Genomic DNA, 27,922 nt, shown 5'->3' with positions numbered 1-27,922 from the left:
TGGGAGAATGTTCTGTGGACAGATGAAACAAATTTCAGCTTTTTGATAAAGCCCATCATTCTACGGTTTTCAGAAAACGAAATGAGGCCTTTAAAGAAAAGAATACAGTCCCTGCAGTCAAACATGGTGGAGGTTCACTGATGTTTTGGGGTTGCTTTGCTGCTTCAGACACTGGATGTCTTGACTGTGTGCATGGTATTATGAAATCTGAATACTACCAAAGAATTCTGATGTGCAATGTAGGGCCCAGAGTCAGAAAGCTGGGTCTCCATCAAAGTTCATGGGTCTTACAGCAGGACAATGACACAAAGCACACATCAAAAAGCACCCAGAAATGGTTTAAGACAAAGCACTGGAGAGTACTGAACTGTCCAGCAATGAGTCCAGATCGCAATCCCATAGAGCACCTGTGGAGAGATCTCAAAACAGCAGTTGGGAAAAGGAACCCTTCCAATCTGAGAGATCTGGAGCAGTTGTTGAAAAATGGTGGTCCAAAATTCCAGTGGAGAGGTGTAAGAAACTCATTGATGGTTACAGGAAGGGATTGATTTCAGTTTTTTTCCAAGGGGTGTTCTACCAAATATTAAATTGAAGGTGCCAATAATTTTTGTCCAGTCCATTTTTGGAGTCTTGTGTGGAATGCGTTAGATTTGGCTTTTTGTTTCTCCATGTTTTTGTGTCAAGCCAATACAAACAAAAGAAAGAAACATGAGAATGACTAAACATTTGTAATTACTGCAATTTTCTGGGAGAAGTGGTTCATTATCTAACAGAAATGCAGGGGTGCAAATATCTTTGGCCATGATTGTAGATGAAAGGAATCTCCAAACAGAAGTAAGCATCTGAGAGCTGTTATTTGCTGGCAATTTAAATGGCTTTTTTTCTTTGTAAATATCAGTTTTCCTGCAGTATATTGTATATATTGTACAGATGCAACACATTACACAAAGGGTCAGGGCATCCCACAGGCCTGTTATGTGAAGGAATGTTGCATTTTTAATGTTGCCTTTAAAGCATTAATAAAATCACTACTCTCTACCAAATGGAATTTTTATTTTTTACTAGGTCAGTGCCTGCCCTCATGTCATTTGACAAGCTCTCAACTGTTAGCCTAGTGGTTCTGACTTGGACTTTTCTTGTGTTCTGAAAATCTGCCTCAAATCAAACCCAGGTATGTGCAGTTCATCCCTACTATTAAGTAGATAACCTTTGCATGGGGGTGGGAATACCACCCTAAGAATTAGATTTTGGTTAATTGATGGAGTGCAGGTTTAATGGCCTATGAAGTTTTCTGAGAGAATTAAAAAATGGAAGTTGACAAGATTAGCCAGGACAACAGGAAAGTGATAAGATCTGCTTAGGACTGCCTTTTGTTGTAAGATAACTGACAGTGTTTCCCCATAAAGAACCAGTAATGATTTGACTTATGAAATATTTTGAATTTTATTAGTGCTGCATCAAAAATTAATGTAGACAAGTACAGGGCTCTTTTAATTTACACTCTTCTGTTTAAATCTTCTGATCATACCAGCAAATCTATTACTTTTCAACGTTATGTAAAAGGGTGAGAATGGTGTTCATTGTACTATGCAATTGCACAACAGTGTTGTCAACCTGTGCACAGAGTAGTCTTAGATGGACATGTAGCTTTAGATGGACTTTAAATAAGCGGGGAAAAACTAATTAAGCCTCATTCCAGCTGGTACTTTTTAGTACACTAACATTACAGAATCATTTATCCAAAACGACATACAGCTGTTTCAGGCATTTAAGCTATCATGAATGCAATGTATGGAAAACATGGCTTCTAGGTTTAATAAAAAATGTACTCTATAAGGAAGCAGAGACCAATATACAAAGCATTTAAGCATTTATTTAAATACACATGAAAGCAATAAGATATATCCAACATTTAAAAATCCTTTGAAAACAAACCAAAATAAAGTTTATATAACTACACATTTACAAGAAGGATTTAGACTGAACAGATTTTTGCATCACGGAACAAAGATATATATCTGATTTGTAATGACCTTCGCTGTCTCTAATAACTTTTTTATTCTTATAAATTAACAGTGTCATTTGACCACCAAATAAGTACTACATCCAGCCCCTTCTGGTGGTATTCCATTGCATTGTGTTGCACATTTTTCAGCCTCAAATCCACAAGATAGTTCTTAGAAACAATTATAAATTAAAATCAGCGTGGGTTTAGCCATTTTATTCCAGGTGAGCGAGAAGACTTTTCCTTGGCAAGTTCTTGCTTGACACTATTTCCATCTCCAGAAGCCATTTCAGAATCTAGAATGAATTTAAAAAATTGTTAACTTTTTATTCTCAGACATTTGGTGATTGTTTGAACACTGAACAAATTACTTGTAATTGATTTTTTTTTAGATTATTGCTAATAAGTGATCACAGGTTGGTGTGCACAGAATGTAGTTTGTGCTCTGCTGGGGCCAGTGTACATGAGCCTTACCTGTGCCCAGCATGTGAATGAATCCATTATCTCCCCAGCCAAAGACTATACAACACTAGGAATGAAGGATTGAGTAAATCTTCCTGGGTTTGGTATGTGAACACCTTCACGAATCTTGCTCAGAGTTTGAGGTTTACAAACTTTTCAGCTAACCTGAAGTCTAAAGCCTCGTACATACATGCTAGTCTCCTACCAAAAATAGGAGGAAAATAGGAGGAAAAAGAGGTTAAAGTTCATAAATTCTTGGACAGAGTACAGCTTCCCAAGATGATCTAATGTATTGTATTGTAATGTATTCTTTCATTTTTGACCATGCATGGTCTTGGTCTTCCTATTCTTTTGGATGAATACTATACAAACACGAATAATGTGTTTGTCTCTTCAGATAATTTCATATGAACTGTCATAATCAGCTCTCAAAAGCTCTGTACTATTGATCAGAATATCATAAGATCTCTTTGACAGCGGTATTTTTTGTATGATTTTCAGATTGTGTGTACTAGGTATAAAGCAGATTAATCTTGTTATTCAATTCTGGCTGTTTCTAGGAAAAATAGCATGGGGAGCAGGATACTGACGTGGGGGACATGTACCAAGGTAAAAAACCAATAACTACATGAAAATAAAACAAATCAGTATCTCTCCCTACAGAGAATTGTCATCTTTCCCTAATAGCCCAGCACACATTGACTATATGGCTGCTGTGAGCGCAGTTTTTCATATAAAATGGCATGGGTTATCCATTACTTCAATATATTGGCTCTTGTGATTGAGCTGATGCAATGGCAATGCAAAAAATGTTTTCCAAGTGCTTATAAGGTTTGCTACATGAAAAATAAATTACATTAACTAGATATAAATGCTTTGGTAGCTATATCGCTTATTCAACAGTGTATTGGTAAACCCATCTGTTCACATAACATGTGTACCTGCTGTGGTAGATCATGTATATCTTTATTAGCTGTAAATATCCATGACTGTTGCTCAGTTTGCACATAAAGACACACACAACTTCAGACAAGCCAGAGGAAGGTGAATCTCCTGTGTGCTTTTATGTTCCCCTATAACAAAATTTAAGTTGCAGAACACAAAATGGTTCCGGGCTCATTCACTTCCTTACTGCAATGCATAAACAGTGTGTTACAGATGCTATTAATTCTGAATGCATTCCCAATGCACCTAGCACAACGTAACATACTTGTGATGTAGCGCACAACAATGCACAGGTGTGAACAATCTGTGAACAGTGACATACTGCTTTAAAAAAAATTGCAAGCATGGTTTAAGTGCATTACAGAACCTTGCCAGCTCATTAAAAGTGAATTGACTTCTTAACACAATACATTAAACATGCATTTCTCTATGATTCAGGCCCTGGTTGGGAGAAATGCATTAGCGAGGTGGACCTAAGGATGCAGTGTGTGCTGTCCATCACTAAACTTGGATTCATGTGATGTCATTGATGTGCAGTACATTGTTTGGAGTTGACTATACACAGAGTGCAAACAGTCTCCTGAGCTTTCCACCCAACTAACCCCAGAGTGAAGGATTTAGTGGGCAGCTTAGATGTGGTGAGATTTCAGGAGACCTTTCAAATGTATTTCCACATGCTAAAGGAGCCTGCATTTCCTCAGCACACTGGTGTAAATGGGCCATAACTCCTCTCTGGTTAATCTAAAGGCACACTTTATGCCTTAGCTATATATTACCGGAGAACTGCATGCAACAAAACATACAGTGGGGATCGAAAGTTTGGGCACCCCAGCTAAAAATTTGTATTAATGTGCATAAAGAAGCCAAGGAAAGATGGAAAAATCTCCAAAAGGCATCAAATTACAGATTAGACATTCTTATAATATGTCAACAAAAGTTAGATTTTATTTCCATCATTTACACTTTCAAAATAACAGAAAACAAAAAAATGGCGTCTGCAAAAGTTTGGGCACCCTGCAGAGTTAATATCTTGTACTGCCCCCTTTGCAAAGCTGAGACCTGCCAGTGTCATGGATTGTTCTCAATCATTGTCTGGGAAGACCAGGTGATGTCAATCTCAAAGGTTTTAAATGCCCAGACTCATCTGACCTTGCCCCAACAATCAGCACCATGGGTTCTTCTAAGCAGTTGTCTAGAAAACTGAAACTGAAAATAGTTGACGCTCACAAAGCTGGAGAAGGCTATAAGAAGATAGCAAAGCGTTTTCAGATGTCAATATCCTCTGTTCGGAATGTAATTAAGAAATGGCAGTCATCAGGAACAGTGGAAGTTAAAGCAAGATCTGGAAGACCAAGAAAAATATCAGACAGAACAGCTCGCAGGATTGTGAGAAAAACAATTCAAAACCCACGTTTGACTGCACGATCCCTCCAGAAAGATCGGGCAGACACTGGAGTTGTGGTACACTATTCCACTATAAAGAGATACTTGTACAAATATGGTCTTCATGGAAGAGTCATCAGAAGAAAACCTCTTCTACGTCCTCACCACAAAAATCATCGTTTGAACTTTGCAAATGAACATATAGACAAGCCTGATGCATTTTGGAAACAAGTTCTGTGGACCGATGAGGTTAAAATTGAACTTTTTGGCCGGAATGAGCAAAGGTACGTTTGGAGAAGAAGGGGCACAGAATTTAATGAAAAGAACCTCTGTCCAACTGTTAAGCAGGGGGTTGGATCAATCATGCTTTGGGGTTGTGTTGCAGCCAGTGCCACAGGGAACATCTCACGAGTAGAAGGAAAAATGGATTCAATAAAATTTCAGCAAATTTTGGATGATAATTTGATGCCATCTGTGAAAAAGCTGACGTTAAAGAGAGGATGGTTTCTACAAATGGATAATGATCCTAAACACACCTCGAAATCCATGGGGGATTACATCAAGAGGCGTAAACTGAAGGTTTTGCCATGGCCTTCACAATCTCCTGACCTCAACATAATTGAAAATCTATGGATAGACCTTAAAAGAGCAGTGCGTGACAGACAGCCCAGAAGTCTCAAAGAACTGGAAGACTTTTGTAAGGAAGAATGGGCAAAGATACCTCAAACAAGAATTGAAAGACTCTTGGCTGGCTACAAAAAGTGTTTACAAGCTGTGATACTTGCCAAAGGGGGCAGTACAAGATATTAACTCTGCAGGGTGCCCAAACTTTTGCAGACGCCATTTTTTGTTTTCTGTTATTTTGAAAGTGTAAATGATGGAAATAAAATCTAACTTTTGTTGACATAATATAAAAATGTCTAATCTGTAATTTGATGCCTTTTGGAGATTTTTCCATCTTTCCTTGGCTTCTTTATGCACATTAATACAAATTTTTAGCTGGGGTGCCCAAACTTTCGATCCCCACTGTATACCAGATGGCAGAGGTATATTTGAGTTGGGACATGTACAAAGACACAAAGTGAGGTTTGTACTTTGGAGCTTGGGTAAAAGTACACAGTAATGCAGGCCATAGACGGGGAGAAAACCGTCCGTTTTTTTTTAGAAAAACGAAAAATCGGTCGTTCTATCAGCCGACGTTACCACCATTGGTAAAAAAAAGTCGGCTGATTTTCATCCCGTCTACGGCCGGCAATTAATATAATAGCGGTGTCCCTGCAGAGAGCTCCGCTATATTTGACATTTAAAAGAAGAAGAAATAGAATATGAATAATAATAAGAAAAAGTTGCAACATTGTATCTATTTGTATCCATTTCGGATACAGATGTTTCTATTCGGATACAAATAGATACAATATTGCAACCCTTACACTTTTAAATGTCAAATATCATAGCGGAGCTCTCTGCAGGGACACCGCTAATAGATTTGACATTTCTAAGTATTGCGGTTGCAAACATTGTATCTATTTGTATGGATACAAATAGATACAGATGTTCTTCTTCTTTTTCTTTGGTCATGGCTCATGCGCATTTTTTTAATCGGGAAAAAGATCGTCCGATTTGCCCATCATTGCCGTGAAAATCGGCCGATGGGCAAAATCGGCCGTTTTTTTCCCCCAATATGAACGATTAAAAAAATGTGTCAAAATCAAGAAAACCAGCAGAACAATTCAGCCACCAACGATCCAAAAATTGGCCGATTATTTTTTTGGATGAATTTTCGGACGGTTTTCTCCCCATCTATGGCCTGCATAATCTCACCCAGCATTTAATCAGATGATATTTAACCCAGATGATAAATAACTCTGCAGGGTGAATCTATTTATATATGATGTGTAAAAACAGATGTAAAAAAAGAACAGATTTTTATGATTTTTGTTTTCTGTTTAAATTGCAACTCCTGTCCAATAGAAAAAAAAATAGTTCATGTAAGTGAACTGTTAGCACCTTCCCACCTCCAGACTGTCCTACTGCACTATGAATCATCACAGTCATAGTATCCTCATTCTGTTCTCCTTCTCTCTTACAAGCAGGGGCGGACTAACCATTTGGAAACTCGGGCACTGCCCGAGGGCCCGGGGTCAGTAGGGGGCCCCATGAGATGCCCCTGGTACCTTTTTCATAGGCTTTTTTGAGTTTGGGCAAGGATACAGGGGCCCCATGATCCCCTATTGCCCGGGGGCCCCATGAGTTGTCAGGCTGCCCCTGCTTACAAGATACCTTGACACTTCTCTATACAGAGTCCAGCCCTCAGTGCTTGAAATGTGTTATATTGGGGCTTGTATTCTCATCCCTCTTTCTTTTGAAAATTATGTTATGATATTCTTATATAAGCTAATAGCAGATAAAACACAAATGATGATTTTTGGATCAATATATAACTAAACTAAATTTTTTTCTTGGTATCCTATGCACTATGAACCCACTCTTCTTTCTTGATTTTCTGGCACAAATGTAGCTCCCCCCTGACCCGCAAAGCATGTGAAGTTTGTCACAGGCAGGGTGACACGGTGGGCTAGAATTTCAACCCTGGGTCTAGTCCTCTGCAATAGTAGAGTAATTTGAACAGCTGGGTGCCAGTTTCTTTTCAGGTCAAGAAATGGAACTTATTGACTCTAACTTAATACTCTTAGGAGAGAGTGTTGGGACACGTATGGGCTTAGCAGACTCCAGGTGATAGACAAAAGATACTTAACAGTCTTTACAGGTAAAGAACCTTCAAGCCAACCTGATATTCTGTGAAATCAGCTTCTGACTGTAAGACATTTGTTGGTTCAGGTACAGAAACAAGCTTCACCCAGATTCTCAGGTTTCCCAATTAGGCTGCAGTTTCTCCATGTGCTTCCATTCCCATGTTCAGCATACTAGGCCTCAGACCTAGGCATCTATCCAGGCACGTGGTCAACTCCCTTAATCAGTAGACCTAAGAAAATCAGACAGCCATCCACATCCCTCCCTCAGGCAGAGGGAAAAGACTACATTCCCAAGATCACTGAGTATTTATATGCTCTCTCAACCCGCACCACTAGCAAAAAACCTCACAGTGGTTAGCAAGGGAGATATAAATATTTAAAACTCTGATTAGCGCAGCCTCTTACGCTATTGTCACTCTACAGAAGCCGACAGAAGCAAACAATAACCAGAGCCCAGGAGAAACCCAAGAAATAGACATTCCTGCTTAAAGGCAGAGGGCCTGGTGCTTTTTTTTTTAGAAAAGGCAGAGTCTTTTGGTTAAACCAATAGAAACAACAGTATGATGACAGCTTACTACTAAGAGAGCTAGGGGTGACTCATATGAAGACCAATAAAAAATGGACCCCTCCATCTCTGAGGGGGATATAGTCACACATTAAATTTTGGGGCAAATTAGCAGTAAATATTAGACATGACCTTTATTTTGGATAAATTAGGGAGTTAAATAAGCGGGCCAATCACAGAAGGCCTTGTATTATTTGAAAAGACTACAAGACACTTTATGAATGTAGTGGTTGAAGAGTGAGCTACTCAATATGCTTCAGCCCCGACTGTCAGTTTTGGCAGGGGATGTGCAGCTTTTCACTGTCAGGAGGTGTCTGAAACTAACAGTTTTCAGGGATGAAGTTTGCAGCGTGAGAACATGGCTTGGTAAGTATAACTTTCTGTTGGAAATGGTTATCTGCAAACAGTGTCTTTATGTCATAGGGTCTTTTTTATTCCATGATAATATATTTATTATTCCGAACATTTTAAAGGAATCTTACCAGGATTAAGTCTTAGTTTACTATGTGGTTTGGCTCCTGTAAATTGGAAGAATGGAAATTTCAGACACTTTCCTGTCACACGATCACAAATTCCAGATGGACAATTGCAGATTCCTCTGCATTCCATTCCGTAGGTGCCATATAGACATTCTGCAACACAAAGTGAAACAAAAAGAATTATTGCAATATTCTGTTTTTTTTTTATTTATAATATTTTTTATATTATTTATAATTTGTAATGCATAGAGTAGAATACTAGTTATCATACCTTACCCAGGTTAGGTAATAATTTTTTTGCTTACAGGAAATCTGTACTGCTAAAAATATAGATGTTGCAATAGAGGACATCCTTCCAAAAATGCTAGTTCATTGGCTCTCTCTGGCTGCAAGTATTTCATTTAGGAAATCCAGTTGAAGCCAGAAAAGTTAATCAACAGTATTTGTGAAATGGATTATACTATCAATGTGCACCACATCTCCTAAATATTGACACAGTTCAATAAATTTAAAAAATAGGACTTAGAGTGAACAAAACATAATGGGGAAGATTTGTTAACACTGGTGCACACTGAACTTGGTGGTTCTGTGCATAGTAACCAATCGGTTTCTAACTTCAACTTGTTCAATTAAACTTTGACAATAAAACCTAAAAGCTTATGCTTACACTATGCGCAGCTGCACCAGATTTTGTGTGCACCAGTTTTAGTAGATCCCCTCCAATGTCAGTTAATAATAGCGTTTTTATTAATGATTTCTTAAATAAAATCATCATGAAATCAAGAAAAAGGTATTTGGTATACATATGAAGTCAGCCTGAATAGTTAGAATTATATAGAAGAATAAGACAATGGGGGAGTTTTACTAAAACTGGATCATTCACAATCTGGTGCAGCTCTGCATAGAAATCAATCAGTCTCGTTTTTTTTTGTAAAATTTTAATTGAACAAGTTGAAGTTAGAAGCTGATTTGCTACTACGCACAGCTGCAGCAGATATTGAGTGCTCCAATGTTAGTAAATCCCCCCAATAAGTAGTTTCCACCCATGATGTTCCCCTATCACATCTACACTCCAAACTCTGACTGTTACAAATAACTAGTTATCTGTTTAAGGGTATAATACATTTCCTGGGAAAAACAGCCCAATTTTCACCCCTGTAGGCTTACTCATAGAGGTAAAGGGAGTAGAGAAAAGTGGGGATATTTACAAGCATTAATCATTACAACAGTTACGTATTTAGAGACACCGTGGAGCCCATACAGTAGGTAGTGCTGGTGTCACTATGTACTGCTGTATAGCTATTGTATGAAAAGTAATGTCAGTTGGCAATTCTCCAGTATTTATCATCACTAATTAAAATGTTGCTGTAGAGATGGTTATTTACCCACACCCAATTAGACCACACCTACATTTAGCCACTTCCACAATGCACCGCACTATTTTACCCCATTAAGGTGTCTCCAAGCCCCAAGAGGTCCTGGCTAAGTTAGGATGTTAACAATGCCAATGTTTGTAATAACGGGTCTTCTGCGACCATAGGCTTACATCTTAGGTCCAAGTCATAAAGACAGGTCTTTCTCTCCCTCTCACCCATCACAAACAAGTGCTCCCACTTTATAATGAATATGGTACAATATAGTACAAAGGAACCCAGGCAAATAGCTAAATACATTTGATTTTTATTCCTACAAAGCACTGTTTGTGATCCAAATAGCACAGCCTGATCTTTAACCTCTCGCCAACCATGTAACCCATATATGAGGTAGCAAAAGAGGTGTGCTTTAAGGGCCAGTCACTGGATATATGTGTTTATGGTACATGAGGTTGTGTGCTGAGAATGTGTTCACTGTGCCCTCCCTGCACATGGACTGAACTGTCACTGATAGTTCTCAGAAAAAGGCTTCTGATCGGGAGTCAGCGATCTTGTGACAGCTGTGAGAACCAATCACAGGGGGTCACATGATACAGAATTCGTGCTGCCTTCTTGTCATTAAAGCACAACTAACGAACTCAGCTCTGCACCGTTTTACCTCATGACCAGGCAATTTTTTGCTATTCGGCACTGTGCTACTTTAACTGGTAATTGCTGGCCATGAAACCCTGTACCCAAATGAAATTGATATAATTTTTTCACACAAATACAATTGGGTTTTTTATTCTTTACTATAGAAACGGAAAAAAAAAAAAAAACAATGCTGTTTACTTTTTACTATTAACCACATTCAATAAAAAAAAAAAAAAATCTAATTTCTTCACAAATTTAGGCCAAAATGTTTTCTGCTACATGTTTTTGGTTAACAAAATACCAATAAGTTTATATTGATTGGCTTGCATGAAAGTTATAGTGTCTACAAACTACAAACCATGGTATATTTAATGGATTATTTTATTTATTTATTTTTTAATACTACTAATGGCAGTGATCAGCAACTTATAGTGGGACTGTGATAGTGCAGCGGAGCAATCGGACACTAACTGACACTGGATGGGAGCTGAATAACTACCACTGACATCACCAGTGACGTTAGTACAGTGATCAGTGATAATACTATATACTGTTACTGTACTAATGACACTGGCTGGGAAGAGGTTAGCATTTTGGATAATCAATGGTGTTAAATGTGTGCCTAACAATGTATAATGCATGTATTGTGCACTGCTTTTTACTAAATATCTCTTTGTAGGGAGAGGAAACAGATATATTGTTCCCTCTGTACAGAGCTGTGTGTTGATTATCAACACAGGGCTCTTGGCTGTGATTGGACACAGCCAATCAGCAGGTCCCGGCAATGAATCACTGGCCAGAACCTGTTGACAAATTCCTTCTGTGTTCAATCACAGTGGGAGTCAGTGGACAGGTACCTGGTTGAGGCCGGTGACGTACAGGTACACTGCTGTGCCAGGAAGGGCCACCCTCCACAGTACATTGCGGGTGGGCGGTCCACAAGTGGTTAAAGTGCCACCAGGAAGTGGAGTTAAGGGGTTAAAGAGACACTGCCACCTTGCTCATGCAAAGCTCCCTCATGACTACCATATACTCACCACTTTTCCTTTGTTGGTCACAGTCGATGGCACTAGACAGCACTTCCAGGTATAAGGGAGCCTGTGACCAATTGCTATACCTGAGCACTGTCACATTACTGAGGAAGTGACATCACTGCTTCCCTGGGTTGCTGAAACTGTTGATTTCCAAGCCTGCTATGACAAGGGAATGGACAGCAAGGAAGTGCAGGTAAGGACAGCATCAGGGTGTATGGAGTCATTTTGCATCGACTGAGCAAGGTGACAGTGTCCCTTTAAACTCAAGAACACACAACCAACATGATGATTGGATAATAAAAGAGAAACAGGACACTGATGAGTCATCATTCTGTTCTCTCCTTTAGCCTGCATGTTCACTGTTGAGATACTGTATGTGTTGGCCTTCACTCTCCCAGTCTGAGTATTGCTATGAAGGGTCCTACAGGTATTACCATTATCAACAGTTCTGGTACTCGTGTTAGCTGTTTTTTAAAAAAAAAGTATTTGCAATAACTGACAATTTTAAAAAATCTGCCTGGAGATCAAATTTATATGCTATACACAGTAAGCTGGATAATGGTTTTTGGTGATAACCCTTGCCTTGCGCATTCTGTAATACATGCAGTATATGGGATTTTTTTAAAATATTACCTAAGGAATATCCCATAAATGGATAGGAATTACAGTAGGAGATTACATTATGAGTTTGGGGGGATTTTATTATATGCTGTTTATAATGTTGGGGTATTTCATTTTTCAGAGTAAAAATAACTAACATGGAATGTTAAATGCAGATTCCAGATGATTAAATATGTCTTCTCAGAATTAAAAGACTATTCTATTCAAAAGATAAATGAAAGCAATTATATGACTGTCAAGGGACACCAAGCTTAACCTAGAAATGATTTATATTTGATATGAATCAACAATGTTATACATTAGAAAATAAGCTTTTCAGGAATGAGTGGGGATATGATGAAGGATACAAGGAATATGGAAATAATTACACAGATACATACTTTTGGAACTGATTTTCAAGTAAGCAAGCAACTGTTGGATGTCTTTTGCCCTTTTGATAAATCCTTTTAATAATACATTTATTTAAGATGTGTGCCTTACTAAATAGGCCCTATCCTTAACTCTTCACTATTACATCTGAATGAATATATTCCTCACACGTCATAGTATAAAGCAATTGCATCATTTTTAAAAAACGTCATCTTTTAATATTAACGAGAAGCACAGAGCTCCAGCACCCTAGCAAGGCTAAGAGATGCATTTTAAAAGTCTGCTGCAGGCAAGAAGAAGCATTTCCTTTGTGTCCACTCCCCCACAGATCACTTCCTAGCACTGTCATGACACTGTAAATTTCTGACAGCTTAAGGCTTGGTTCACATTTATGCATTTTGCATTTGATGCTTTCTCCAGTGATTTTTGCAGTGTGCTTCGCATTTTCTACACGTGTTTGAGATATTTTTACAAGTTTTTGCATTGTGTTCAGCTCTTTTTTTTTTTCTTGTTAAAGTGGAATTTTTTTTTGTTGCTAGACACAATAAAAATGCAAAACGTGTCAAAAACGCACTATTATGCATTTCAACAGATTCTCCATTGAACGCTATTGTATCAAAAACACACTTTTTGCTTTTAAAAAAGTCACCGACCCTTTCCAAAAACACAGCAGTTTAAAAAAGCATAGATGTGAACATGTTCCATAGGTAGCTATGTTAAATGGACTGCAGTGCGTTTGTGCAAAAAGCACTAAAAAACGCATTGGTGTGAACGGAGCCTAAAATCTGAGAGGCAGCGACATCAATATTGTAAGAGATAATCTGTATAATGCAGCCAGTAGCATGAATGTATAACTGTGGCCAGGCTATTGACATTCAAATATTTGCAAATTATTGACAAGCAGTAAATACACTTTAAAACAAGCCCTCACTGACCTCTGTAGCTGCATTGTGGAGCAATTCATTGTCAAAGTTCACAACAGAAAGTACTTTCAGTTTCATTTGGCTGCCTAACTTATCCTTCTTACATTCCAGGAGTGAGTTGGAAGCCTGCTAGCCTTCTAATCTCACAAAACAGATGCACAGGAAAAGGAAAGAGAGTAGACTGCTGACACCCAACTTGAAAGATTTTACTGCTTCTTGTGTAAAGTTTGAGGATGAACTGCTCCACACTGTCTGCAGCTACAGAAGTTAGTGAAGGCTTGTTTTAAAGCTTATTTACTGATTGTAAAGGGAATTCACAGCACACACTTCCATTTTATAACATTAACATTGTAACAACAATACAAACAATAGTTATTTTTGACATTCCAATAAATGTTTACTTCATAAATCTTCTTTCATGTTGTGAGTTTTGCTTGTCTGCTGGCTGTCTCTTTCCACAACTTCCTGGATTCTCTGCATGCTTTGCAGCATCCATTCAGCTCTTTACTTCAATTTCTAATGACTGCATATTCCATGGTACCTTGCTGCCTGTAAGCAGTGATTCCTGTACTGACTCCGCCTCCTAAAACTCCTCCTCTCAGCATCTTTGTAGTTCAGAAGGCAGGCTCTGAGAAATGTGTGACACAGCAGTGTCTACTCACAGGGCACAGTGAACACATGCCACAGAATTCTAGAAGTATGTGTGGGGTACTTCAAAAAGTAAGTTTACAGACTTCAAGATCATTCAGATTAATAGGAGTAGGCTAGAAATGATTGAAATAATATGTAAAATGTTTAATATGATTTTAAATTTTGATCATATAAAGAGTTAAGAAGATGCAACTATTAAAATTCCATAGCATAGCCTGCTTCAAGAGTACTATGCGGGGTCAATATCTACCATGTTCCTATACCTAAATTATACAAAATAGATCGATACCATATCCCATAATACTGAAGTGTATCACAATTCAAGAGAAAAAGGGGGATAAGGGACTATACGATATCTAACAGACAAAAGAGAATTATAGCAAGAAATGCATAAAAAATAACAAATTTTATTCAATATAACAAAGATAAAAGCCTCACATAGCCATTTGGCATATACATACAAAAGTCACCTTAAAACATATACCGTATTTTTCGCCGTATAAGACGCACCTGACCATAAGACGCACCTAGGTTTTAGAGACAGAAAACAGGAAAAAAAAATTCTGAACTAATGGACTGCAGACACAGTACAGGAGATGACCAGAGACTGCAGACAGCACAGAGATGACCAGAGACTGCGGACAGCACAGGGATGACCAGAGGCTGCGGACAGCACAGGGATGACCAGAGACTGCGGACAGCACAGGGATGACCAGAGACTGCGGACAGCACAGGGATGACCAGAGACTGCGGACAGCACAGGGATGACCAGGGACTGCGGACAGCACAGGGATGACCAGAGACTGCAGACAGCACAGGGATGACCAGGGACTGCGGACAGCACAGGGATGACCAGGGACTGCGGACAGCACAGGGATGACCAGGGACTGCGGACAGCACAGGGATGACCAGAGACTGCGGACAGCACAGGGATGACCAGAGACTGCGGACAGTACAGATGACTGCTGACCTTTGGGGAGGTGGGGAGCGGGTACCTGAATTTGACAGGTACCCGCTCTTACTTCTGCAGAGTTTTTGTTTGATCTTACCTGTTCCTCGATTCAGCCGCGCGCTGTCTTCCCGGCTTCTGTAATGGTGCTCGGCATGACAGCCGGGTACCCAGTGCGCATGAGCGAGAAGCACTTGCGCTTTGTGATTGGTCCAGCGGCTTCTGGGATCTGTCATGTGTCCCAGGTACCGCCTTACCATTCACAAAAAGCACCGCTTCTTGCGCATGCGCACTTGGCACCCGGCTGTCATGCCCAGTGCCCACACTACAGAAGCCGGGAAGACAGCATGCCGCTGGATAGAGGAACAGGTAAGGTCCCGCTGCAGAGCTGAGCGGCCGGCCCGGTATTCTGACACGGCCGCGGTGGAAATACCGGACCGGCCGCTCCATATTCGCTCTATAAGACGCACTGACATTTCCCCCCCCAGTTTTAGGGAAGAAAAAGTGCGTCTTATACGGCGAAAAATGCGGTAACCATTATATGGTATAGAAAGCAGACATAATATTTAAGAGAGCATCAAAATTTTGTGTTGAAAAAAAAAAACTCTGATGCGTTTCAACTTGTACATAGCGTAAGTCTTCCACAGGGGAAGGTTATCTTTCTGATGACTTCTGCAATAAATATGCATAACACTAATACATCAAAAACACAAATTAAGAAAACATGAGATAAAAAATATATAATAATAAAAAAATAAATAAATATATATATATATATATATATATATATATATATATATATATACAGTTGCAAGAAAAAGTATGTGAACCCCTTGGGATTACGTGGAGTTTTGCATGAATTGGGCATAAAATGTGCTCTGAACGTCATCTAAGTCACAACAATAGAAGAACACACGCTGCTGAACATAATACTACACAAACATTAGATGTTGCCATGGTTTAATTGCACATAACATGTAAACATTCACAGTGCAGGGAGGAAAATGTATGTGAACCTTTCGACTTAATAACCGGTTGACCCTCCTTTGGCAGCAATAACCTCAACCAAACGTTTCCTGTAGTTGCAGATCAGACCTGCACAACGATCTGGAGTAATTTTGGACCACTCCTCTTTACAAAACTGTTTCAGTGTAGCAATATTCTTGGGATCTCTGGTGTGAATCGCTCTCTTAAGGTAATGCCACAGCATTTCAATCGGGTTGAGGTCAGGACTCTGACTGGGCCACTCCAGAAGGCGTATTCTGTGCTGTTGCAGCCATTGTTTTGTTGAATTACTTGTATGCTTTGGGTCATTGTCCTGTTGCATCACCCATCCTCTGCGGAGCTTCAGTTGGCGGACAGATGGTCGTACGTTTTCCTGCAAAATGTCTTGATAAACTCTGGAATTCATTTTCCCATCAATGACAACAATCCGTCCAGGCCCTGAGGCAGCAAAGCAGCCCCAAACCATGATGCTCCCTCCACCATGTTTTACAGTGGGGATGAGGTTTTGATGTTGGTGTGCTGTGCCTTTTTTTCTCCACACATAGTGTTGTGTGTTCTTCCCAAACAACTCAATCTTGGTTTCATCTGTCCACAGTATATTTTGCCAGTAGTGCTGTGGAACATCCAGGTGCTCTTTTGCAAACTTCAAACGTGCTGCAATATTCATTTTGGACAGCAATGGCTTCCTCCGTGGTGTCCTCCCATGTACTCCATTCTTGTTTAATGTTTTCCTTATTGTAGATGTGTCAACAAAAATGTTAGCATGTGCCAGAGATTTCTGTAGGTCTTTAGCTGACACTCTGGGATTCTTCTTTACCTCATGCAGCATTCTGCGCTGTGCTCTTGCAGTCATTTTTACAGGACGACCACGCCTAGGGAGAGTAGCAACAGTGCTAAACTTTCTCCATTTGTAGACAGTCTGTCTTACCGTGGACACATGAACATCAAGGCTTTTGGAGATACTTTTGTAACCCTTTTCAGCTTCATGCAAGTCAACAATTCTTGATCGTAGGTCTTCTGAGAGCTCTTTTCTGCGAGGCATGGTTCACATCAGACAGTGCTTCTTGAAACCAGTAAACCCAAAACAGGTGTGTGTTTTTTAAGGGCAGGACAGCTGTCAGCAACACATCCAATATCATCACACTGATTGGAGTCAAGGTTGGCTCACTCCTGGCTCCAATTGGGTCTGGGAGAAGTCATTAGGCTAGGGCCTCACATACTTTTTCCTCCCTGCACTGTTAATGTTTACATGTTATGTGCAATTAAACTATGGCAACATCTAATGTTTTTGTAGTATTATGTTCAGCAGACTGTGTTCTTCTATTGTTGTGACATAGATGACGTTCAGAGCACATTTTATGCCCAATTCATGCAAAACTCCACGTAATCCCAAGGGGTTCACATACTTTTTCTTGCAACTGTATATATATGCCGGTATATAGTGCCATAAGCAAAAAGTTAAAAACGTACTCACATTTAATATACAATATCTACAAACACCAAAATAGGCTGGATGTCTCCAGGGGTATCCTCCAAAAAAGTCTACACACAGCACAACGGATAAAACGTAGCCATTGGAGGATGTAATGTACCTTAGATTGTACGCCCCTTGAGGGTTAGGGACTGATGTGAATGTACAATATATATGTAAAGCGCTGCGTAAAAAGATGGCGCTATATAAGTACCTGAAATAAATAAATAAATAATGACCTATCAAAAATATAATTGAATAAACTAATATATATTTATCGAAAAATAATAATACAAAGGCTTAAAGAGTAACAGCAAAAAATAGGTTACCTGGTTTACAGGCAATATATTCAAAATATGGATGACATTCTATGAAAATGTATGAGTTTTGAGAATTTAAACTCATAAATTTTCATAGAATTGTAGAATTTGTATATTGAATGTGAGCATGTTTTCATAAATGCTCTTGCTTATGGCACTATATATATTTTTTTTTCTCTCATGTTTTCAAAATTTGTCTTTTTGATTTATTAGTGTTATACATATTTCTTGCAGAGATCATCAAAAAGAAATACCCACTGAGGAAGACTTATGCTATGTACAAGTTGAAACGCGTTGGAGTTTTTGTTTCAGCACATTTTGATGCTCTCTTAAATATTATGTCTGATTTCTATACCATATAATGGGTATATAGTGTTATGGATATATTTGTATGTATATGCTAAATGGCTATGTAAGCCTTTTATTTTTGTTATATTGAATAAAATTTGTACCATTTTTTTATGCATTTCTTGCTATAAATCTCTTTTTTCTATTAGATACTGTATAGTCCTTTATTCCCTTTTTTCTCTTAAATTGTGATACTATGCAGGCTCCAGGACTCACATGATTCTGTCATGTATGGGCCAGGAAGCAGATGATAAACAAACGTGGTGCTAGACATCTGGAGAGAAAGCAAGATTAGGGCCATTGTCTGTGGGAGTACTGTGGTTATTATTATTATTATGAGAGTAATAAATGTGACTGCACTAATACAGAATAAAAAAAAATATCTGAAGTCATGGCAAGCATGGTCAGGATGTTTGATCAGCAGGAGGCATTTACCTCTTTCTGAATACTGGGCCCCTGGGCTTAGCTGTGGCCAAGCTACTATTTCTGTGTGGTTAACAAGCCCACCTTGTGTATAAGGTGATGCTTTCTATTCTTCATCCCCAACCATGGACATTGTCCATAAGTAATATTAATATCAAAGTACTTTATGCCTAATGAGTGGCGATGCTTTTGCACACATGAATTATCCTCAGATGGATGTTACCATAGACATTAGATACTCATCTGATCTCTACCAGATGGGGTAACAATTGTATGTCTTGGACTGCCTTCACCTCCATACTATATATATTGGAGGAAGGGGGGGTCTGATAAATTGACATCGTTTTCTCGAGTAACAGTTATTATTCATTAAAAAAAACAGCTGGAACTGGAGTTGTCTGCATTGTTGTGCAATTCACGTGCCATGCCATTGTGTTAGTGTAAGGAAATAATGTTGTGTTATTGGATAGCTACAAAGTCTGTGAAACCTGGAAGTGAGGGGAGAGAAGAGCTGCCAACGTGCACAGTGCTGGATTAAATGAAAACTCAGGAAAGTATAATGAGGGGTGCGGGGGAGATACTGATGCCTAAACAGTTTTTACCCTAATGTAAAGAGTGCATTAAGCTAAACAATGTTTATGCTTTAGAACCACTTTTAGGTGTGGGTGGAAGGCACAGGACCTACTGCTGGCATACTTTAAAAAACCTTATGAGAGGCTTGCGTTCTGGCCCTTCAGAGCCTCGGTGCAAGAAACCATAAAGGGCTCCTCTGATCCCCAGCCAAGGCCCTTCCTTCTTGCTGTCTTGAGGCCCCCCGTGGTGGCAGAATGCCAGGGCCCAGTTGTATGTGCTACCTTTGTGACCTTGGTAGTTCCGCCACTGGTGTCAATAGTTATTTCTATTTTTGATATTTTATTTTTTATTATTTTTTACCATTTAATTTTATGTATGTATTTATTTGTATTACAAATTTATTTTTTATTATCTTTTTTTAAAGTTTTTTTAGGAGACGTTTTTACAGGTTTTTTTGGGGCTTAGGTGAAATATCAGGAGTCCAAACAGACCACTGGGGCACAGATCACAGCAGGAGATGGACAGGAGGAGCGGCAGGTTGGCATGTAGAGGAACTGATCCCCTTCAGGAGGAAAATAGAAGGCATCGGTTATTATATATGCTGCCCTGTCACCCCTCCTATCTAGATGTACAGGGGATCCACACGAGCCCCCTGAAGCATGGGGCTGGGTCAAATTGCAACCCCCTGTACATATGCCCCTGCCTCCCTCGGCACATACTGCTGTAAACATCAGTATTGCTTGGTGCACCGTTCAGCCCAGTCCAGTCCAGCTGCAACAGCTGTCAGCCTTTCATAGAGTTTTACAGGCTTCTAGCAATGGGGCTAGATGGTGGACAAATGGCTTACATCCACACCTAAATACTGGAGTCTCATGCACCGGGGCTAAACCTTATTTATTAAAAAGTTACCAACATGAACAGGTTGAGAGGACTTTTTAGGACTGGTCACTTCTGATAGTCTTGTTAGTGCTGAATGACCAGTTACCTAATTTCACCTTAGCAGTTTCCTATAATTTATTGTGATGCCTTAATGTTCTGAAGTGCACATATGCTTACAGTGAACATGATATGAGGAGAGAGCAAAATAAGCAAGGGTTTACCTCATCAATCTGCTACTTCCCTTCACTGTCCACTCAACATACTGGGTGCGCTTTTACAATTGTTCTTGAACAAGGTGTGCTGCTCCAGTATAGTTCTAGTATAATTCTAAGATCTGGCTGTGATGTATGGCAGGGGTTCCTGGGTTACAAAATGAACAAGGATGACAAAAACTTTGCAAGGAAAAGCAACCCATATGTGGAGTTCAAGTATTAAACCTAAAAAGGCTTTATTTCTTTTATTTTCACCTGGCGAGCCTGTCAGTAAGTCTATTGTTTTTCAACAGAATAAGCTGTAATGCAGATGTAGCAGTTTGAGGGTTGAGAAAAACCATTTACCACTGACCAGGTGCTTACAGTGTCAGCTTTTATTTATTATATACAACTTTTATCCCAAAAGGAACAAAAGAATTTGCTGTAACTGATTATAAAGTATTAGCTGGAGTTTGGCTTCAATTTGTTAGTGCATCTAAATCTGTTAGTACATGTAATTCCCTCTTTCCAGGCTGACAATGCTGCTGTCCAAAGTTCCACCTGTGCTCCTTCATCCAGAGTGGGGGCATTATAATACAAGAGGTGTGTCACTGGCCATATCACCAGGTAAAAACAGAGGGGAAAGCAAAAAATGAAAAGTGATGCAGCCAAGACATCTAATGATTAATGAGCTGCAATAAATGATATTTTGGTTTTGGGTTTAATACAGCTTTAAGCTATTCAGCTGCTTACCATAAGTTCATCTTTATAGAAGTATAGCCAAAGCTATTTTGCCTGTACTTCTGGGGATCACAGGAGTGCAGTGCTGCCAGCTGATGTCATTGAGTCGGTCCTGGCTCTGGAAAGATCCCGACTTTAAGGTTGGTATCCACTCAGATACCCGGACCAACAGCTGGCTCAGCTCTCAGCACGCCGTTGAGAACCTGATCCACAAGCCTCGGCCCCCTCCACAGCTCAGTGCCCTAGTGAACATTGAAGAGGCAGAGCAGAGAGCTGGTAAATGACAGTCACCAGCTCTCTGTTCACTGAAGGCTGAGAACTGAGTGATCAGTGGTGTTTGATCATTTAGTTTGTGGTCTTATAAGCAGTGGGGGGCAGGTTCAGCAGCAGACCAATGTCATATCCACCTGGGTTAGTTAGCTTTGTTTTTTTTTATCAAACCCATACTTCTCTTTTAAACTTTGGAAACACATTCTGCACATGAAGAGTGGAATTTCAAGCATATCACATGTATAACAGCACTTGATTCATCAGAGAGGGAAAAGTTTTAGGTGAATGAACACCTAATTTACAAAGCTTTTCACGGAGTGACAATCCTATTGTAGGTGTTAACATTGTACGTATCTGTCACATACAGTGTGGAAATACTTGAAATTATCTCAATTTCACAAGAATCCAGGTCTAAGTAACATGAAATTACTTAGCATCCATTTTGATTCACAGAATGTTGTAAATTGCCTGGAGCTCTTCTTTAATTATCTAACTTTCACTTGGCATCTGCATCAGCCACCAGCTGCATACAGTCAACCTTTGGAGACAGAGGTTGATGCTGATGCAGAGGCTGCACGGACACTGCATGTCAAAATCGGACAGCCATGATTACTTATTGTCTGAATTCATGCATTATACTGCTGGCACAGATAGTCTAAAACTTCCTTTTCTGTGATCAGTGTGGGCAGACTTTGGAACTTCTTCTCTACCTGGATTTCAGTATCATATCTGTTTTGCAGCCCATCATAATATCATCCTGCTGCATGAGGTCATCTACCACATATTGGGTGCAGACGTTTGGTCAGTTGTGGGCAGTTGTGTGCTGGATTATTACAAGAGGCAGAATCTCACCATACTGTTCAGGTGAGACCCTCTGCTTTACATTTTGCCCCTCTGCTCTAACTTCTGCCTGCTCTACTTCCTGGCCCTCTGCTCTTCCACTTGTTCCTTTTCTCTACCTCCTGACCCTCCACTTTACCTTATGACCCCCGCTCTACTTCTTGATCTTCTGCACTACCTCTTGGCCTTCTGTTCTACCTCCTGACCCTCCACTCTACCTCTTGGCCTTGTGCTCAACCTCCTAACCCTCCTCTCTACTTCTTGGCCTTCTGCTCTAAATCCTGACCCTCCGCTCTACCTCTTGGCCTTGTGCTCAACCTCCTAACCCTCCTCTCTACCTCTTGGCCTTCTGCTCTACCTCCTGACCCTCCGCTCTACCTCTTGGCCTTCTGCTAATCCTCCTAACCCTCCTCTCTACCTCTTGGCCTTCTGCTCTACCTCCAGACCCGCCGCTCTACCTCTTGGCTTTTTGCTCTACCTTTGGACCCCTACTCTACCTCCTGACTCTCTTCTGTACATTTGTATTCTTTGCTCTGCTTCCTTCCCCTCTGATCTGCCTCCAAGGTGTTCTTTTTTCTCAACTTCCAAAGTCAGGAGGTATGCAATTATTTTGCATGTTAAGAAGCCCTTTCAAAATTATAGTTAACAATACACAGGGCCTGGTACATTCTATGCAGTGTACAGACCTTTAGATGGTTTGTGCTGCAGTGTACCACAGCACATGGCTCATCAAAGGCATTAGCGTGATTTTGCAGCCACTCCCCATGTTAGCAAATTTGTATTAAATTTAGTCAAACACATAAATAAACCACAATATCCTGAATTGGCTGTTCATCTTTAAAAGGAATCTGTAGTAAGAGAAATACAGTATGTATGAAGCTGATCTCCTTCTGAAAATACTATTTGTATGGCTGTCTTCGGCTTCTATACTTTCTGAGTCTCTGGCCTGGAAAAACATACATAAAATAATGTCATAGTGAAATCAGAACTTCTCCATACTTGTCCCAGAGCAGAAGTCACTGAAGACTTTAATCATCACAGCCAGGAAATTAGCATTTTCAGAAGGATGTCAGCAATGGCAGCATACATATTGCTCTCAGTACAGGTTGCCTTAAGATAAACTCTCAGCTTTAGAACATATTACACCTGTATTTAGAGTGTAAGATGCAACGTGTTCCAGCATCCACCCTCTCACCTCTCCTCCTGTGACAAAGGGTTCCTTTCCCCGCACCCGCTTTCACATTTAGAATTGGCTCAGGGTTCTGCCACACAGCTGCATCATTCATTCACAGTCACAGTAACCTGCCAATTAATAAACTACAAGTCCAGTCTTCCACTGCAGCAGATTGACTTGTAATGATTAGTGCCCTTGTGTCCATTGACAATTGCTGCAGCTCAGCAACTGTCTGCCTGGATTGCTGTAAGCAAGAACATTTTTCTTAGTTTCTGTTATAAAATTTTGCAAATACGTAATTTTTCTTCTTCACTGATGGGCAGTGATGAGGCGGCATTGTTGAGGCTGCACTGATGGGGAAATGCTAATGAGGTTGCACTGTTGGGCACTGATGAGGTGGCACTGATGTGGCACTGATGGGCATTGATAAGGCAGCACTGATGAGGCTGAATTGATGAGGAGGCACTGATAGGCAGCACTGATGGGCACTGATGAGGCTGCACTGATTGACGTCCTCCCAGAACTGGATGAATGCGTTGTAGTTGTTTATTGACAATAGCATGGGTGGCAAGGTGTTAATGTAAGTTACTTTAATTTTTTTTTCGGATGTAAGTTACTGTGTATCATTTGTTTCTGCACTTATGAAGGAGAACGTGTACCAAGAGAAATATGAAGGCTACCAACACTGACCTCCTTAGCCTAGGTTCACACTGGTGCTATTACATAATTGTGAGTCTTTTAGTATGTTTTTGGTACATTTTCATGCTTCATGTGTTTTTTTTTTGTTTTGTTTTTTTGCAGGAAGGTTGTTAAGCACAAAACCCTCCCAAAACTTATGCACATGCATTTTTCTTATGCTCTCCTTGAAGACCATAGGCCAAAAAGATAGTTTGCTTCACTGCAAAGGAGCCGCTCTACCTATTCAGAACTCACACTGCACAATGTTGTGATGATATGAGTGGGCACCATAGAGAATAATATAATTTCCAAAGTTGTGCATTGCATTGCAATCGCAGAAACAGGAGAAATCACATTAGTGTGAACAGGGCCTTTGGAGCGATTTGAAGCTCCACCAGATTCAACTCTCAACACTGGGATTTCCATTATATTCATTGGTGCCCATTCACACCTATCGATTGAAGTATGAATGTTTAAAAAAATGTCCAAAATGCCCCAAAACATATGCAATGTACATGTTTTCTTGCCTAGTAACAAAATTTCCATTGGCAAATAAGTGAAGACTGCTCAAGTCTAAAACGCAGACAAAAAAAAGATCTAAAAAATTACCAAAGATACGCAGCTCAAGTGTGAATTGGTCACGTTCTGGACTGTGTATGGCTTTTCAATAGGTTCACATGCGTTACCATGTAGCCAATGGACTCAGATAGCTATCAGAATTTCTGACCTGAATAGTTGTTTCAGGTCAGGAAGTACTCAAGCAATTCAACAGGACAGCCAGGGAACTGCATTTTCAGATGAAAAGGTCACCAATAGCAGCCTTCATTTTTTTTCCCAGTGCAGGTTTCCTTTAAAAATGCCCAATACCACATACTGTATAATAATTATACTAATAATAGTAAAATATATATATTTACTATTTTTACAAATCTGTCAGAGGACAGGTCCTCTGCGTTTTTCCTCCTCCAACATATCTTCTTAGAAAGAAACTTCAGGCCTCCTATATACTATGCACTGCAGTAATGCAATGCATAACTCTGCATTCAGCTGCACTCCTTTAAGGCAGTCCATTCATTTTCAATGTACTGACCGCACACAAGAAATTGGATGTGACCTTTTTTAAAGCAGTTCAACTCATGGCAAGTGTGATGCACACGTCTCACCTACTAATATAAACAGTGCATTAGCATGTTATTTAAAATGAATGACACCACAGTTTGCCTGTTAACATTGGTTGCATTATTACATGGTAAAATATGTATTTAACCATGCATAATGCAACACAACAGTGTGAAGGGTGCCTCATTTCTTCTGGAAATAATTGGCACTAAAATTAAATTTAATACAGTATACTGGCTAAAACGTCCCTGAATTTAAAGAAGTATTAAACCCAAAACAAAAAAATTTAATCTATTGTAGCTTACCTAGCTTTAGATGTGCTGGCTGCATTTGCTTTCTTTTTTTAGCCGTTGCCTCCTGTTTTCACCTGGTGATCTGGTAATTAACACACCTCCTGTATTAGAGTGCCCCCACTCTGGATGAATGAGCACAGGGCACATATTTAGACAGCAGCTTTGTCAGTCTGAAAGGATGGGAGTGTTAGACTAGCAGATTTAGGATGGATTTGACTAACACATTGAAGCCAAATTCCAGCGAACACTTTATAAGCAGTTACAGCAAACAGCTTTTTTTGTTTTTGGGAGAAAGGTTTTACATAAATGAATAAAATGCTACATATACAGGAAAGCTTGTTATGTTGAAAAACAACAGACGTACTGGCAGGATCACAAAGGAAAGAAAGCCTAAAAGAGAAACTAATGCAGCCATCACATATACAGATTGGTAATCTGCAATATATCAAATGTTTGCTTTTGGGTTTACTACCACTTTAAACATGCTTGAAATGATCATAGAGCTATCCTTAAACTGAATTGGCAAACGATAAAATGTTGCAATTTTTAGTAATTTGCAATATAAGAAATATGCAATTGATTAATGATATCTAATCATCCGTAGAATCATTACCAGACTCTGCTATGTTGAAAATTTAATTAAAACAACCCAACTGTTTTCTTATTTGAGTACAAAATTAACTAGATTCAATAATGGTAATAAGCAACAGTAGAGCCCATCTTGTATTTATTTCCCCAAATTTTCTAAATTTGATTTATTGTCTGCTTAAGATTATGATAAAGCTTTGTGAATTTGTATTCAGTCATTGGTCTTTAATTGCTGGTATTCTGTGAATAAAGAGATAACACCACGCAGTATAAAAATAGATCAATTACCTCTGCAGACGCCAAATTCATCTCCGAAATCATCTTCTTCCGTAAAAAATTGGCATGTCAGTCCAGGACCACATTTAACTCCATCCATGCCAGACACAGTCCTGTAACAGGTTTCTCCAGCGGCTGCAGCACAGACCCTGCAGCATCCACAGTCGTCCAGCACGGTCCTCTTACATCTTACCGTACTCTTGCATTCGTTGCTGTCGCAGCGATCTGGACAATCCACGGCGTACTGGGAACTCCAGGCAGTGCCAAAGTGCATGTTAATCAGCAGACAGGCAACAAAGATGCAGCACCTCATATCTGCAGACAGAATTGACTTTTTACTTTTGGACACTGAACTGCACTGACAGCCTCTGGCTGGGGACAGGAATGAATCCAAAGTAGTAGCTGAGCATCAATCTACAAATTTAGCTGCTTTATACATTGTCTTCCCACAGGCTTGTCAATCGTCAGCTTCCTCAATCCGGCCGTGCTGTCCTACTGCCAGCCTCCCTTCTTTTTACTTCACAAAATCCAGGATGGAGGTTGGATTAACAAGCTGCTGCCATCCAGGAATTGAAAAGCATGTGCTGATGTCATTTGTTATGTTTAGATTTTTTTTTTAGGTTTTCTTTTTTTTGTCAGGAGAACAATAATCTGTCTATCCATATGCAATGACTAAGGATGTCTGTGAGGAGAGAGAATAGAAAGAGCATATTACATTTTGTGAGGCTGACACTTTCTAAACATGCACGGTACAGAAATTAAATAGAGCTCTCAACTTTTTCAAATAAAAAGCAAACCGGGGGCCCTAAATATCAGTCTGCCAGGGTTCTGTGATTTCAAAAGACTAATTAACAGATTTTAACAGGATGAAGTTTATTTACTGAAGAACAAACCAATCTGCAGAGGTTTATAGCAGATCAGGCCGCTCCATATGAGCACCGCTATTGAGATCCGGCCTCCAATAACCAGATGTATACCTCCACGAAGAAGAAAAAATGTTGTATACAGTGCTGTGAAAAAGTATTTGTCCTCTTTCTGATTTTTACAAAATGTAATTTTTAAATGATGTTTCATTTATTAAAGGAGAAAAGCTTACAAACCTGCCTGGTCCTGTGTGAAAACGTAAATGCCCCCTAAACCTAATAAGTGATTGTGCCACCCTTGGCGGCAACAACTGCAATCAAGCATTTGTGATAATTGTCAATGAGTCTTTCACATCGCAGTGGAGGACTCTGCGTCCACTCTTATTTGCAGAATTGTTTTAATTCAGCCACATTGGAGGGTTTTTGAGCAAGAATGGCCTGTTTAAGGTCATGCCACAGCATCTCAATCGGATTTAAGTCCGGACTTTGTTTAGGCCACTACAAAACTTAATTTCATTTTTTTCTTTGAGCTATTCAGAAATGTAATTGCTGGAGTCTTTCGCATCATTGTCCTGCTGCATAATCCAAGTCCACTTGAGTTTGAGGTCACAATCTGATGGCCGGATATTCACACTAGACCAGACTATCACACTACCACCACCATGTTTGACTGTTGGTAGGATGTTCTTTTTATGAAATGCTGTGTTAGTCTTACACCAGATGTA

At 39.6% G+C, this 27,922-nt stretch overlaps 1 protein-coding gene across 1 annotated transcript; it reads right to left on the bottom strand.

The window, feature by feature from the left end:
* Positions 1-1,853: 1,853 nt before the first annotated feature.
* ESM1 (endothelial cell specific molecule 1) lies at positions 1,854-26,918 on the bottom strand. The gene is made up of 3 exons (XM_089688088.1): positions 26,347-26,918; positions 8,596-8,745; positions 1,854-2,301 (listed from the first exon to the last, which is right to left on the bottom strand). The coding sequence occupies exons 1-3, from the start codon at positions 26,645-26,647 to the stop codon at positions 2,201-2,203; spliced, it is 552 nt and encodes a 183-aa protein (XP_089544214.1). The 5' UTR covers positions 26,648-26,918; the 3' UTR covers positions 1,854-2,200.
* Between the last annotated feature and the right edge of the window lie 1,004 nt (positions 26,919-27,922).

The sequence above is a fragment of the Staurois parvus genome, unplaced genomic scaffold, assembly GCF_062004578.1.
Source record: "Staurois parvus isolate SC_StPar_1 unplaced genomic scaffold, SC_StPar_1.0 ptg000445l, whole genome shotgun sequence".
NCBI lineage: Eukaryota > Metazoa > Chordata > Amphibia > Anura > Ranidae > Staurois > Staurois parvus.
Note: the sequence above shows the minus strand (reverse complement) of the source record. Positions and strands in the feature narration are given on the sequence as shown.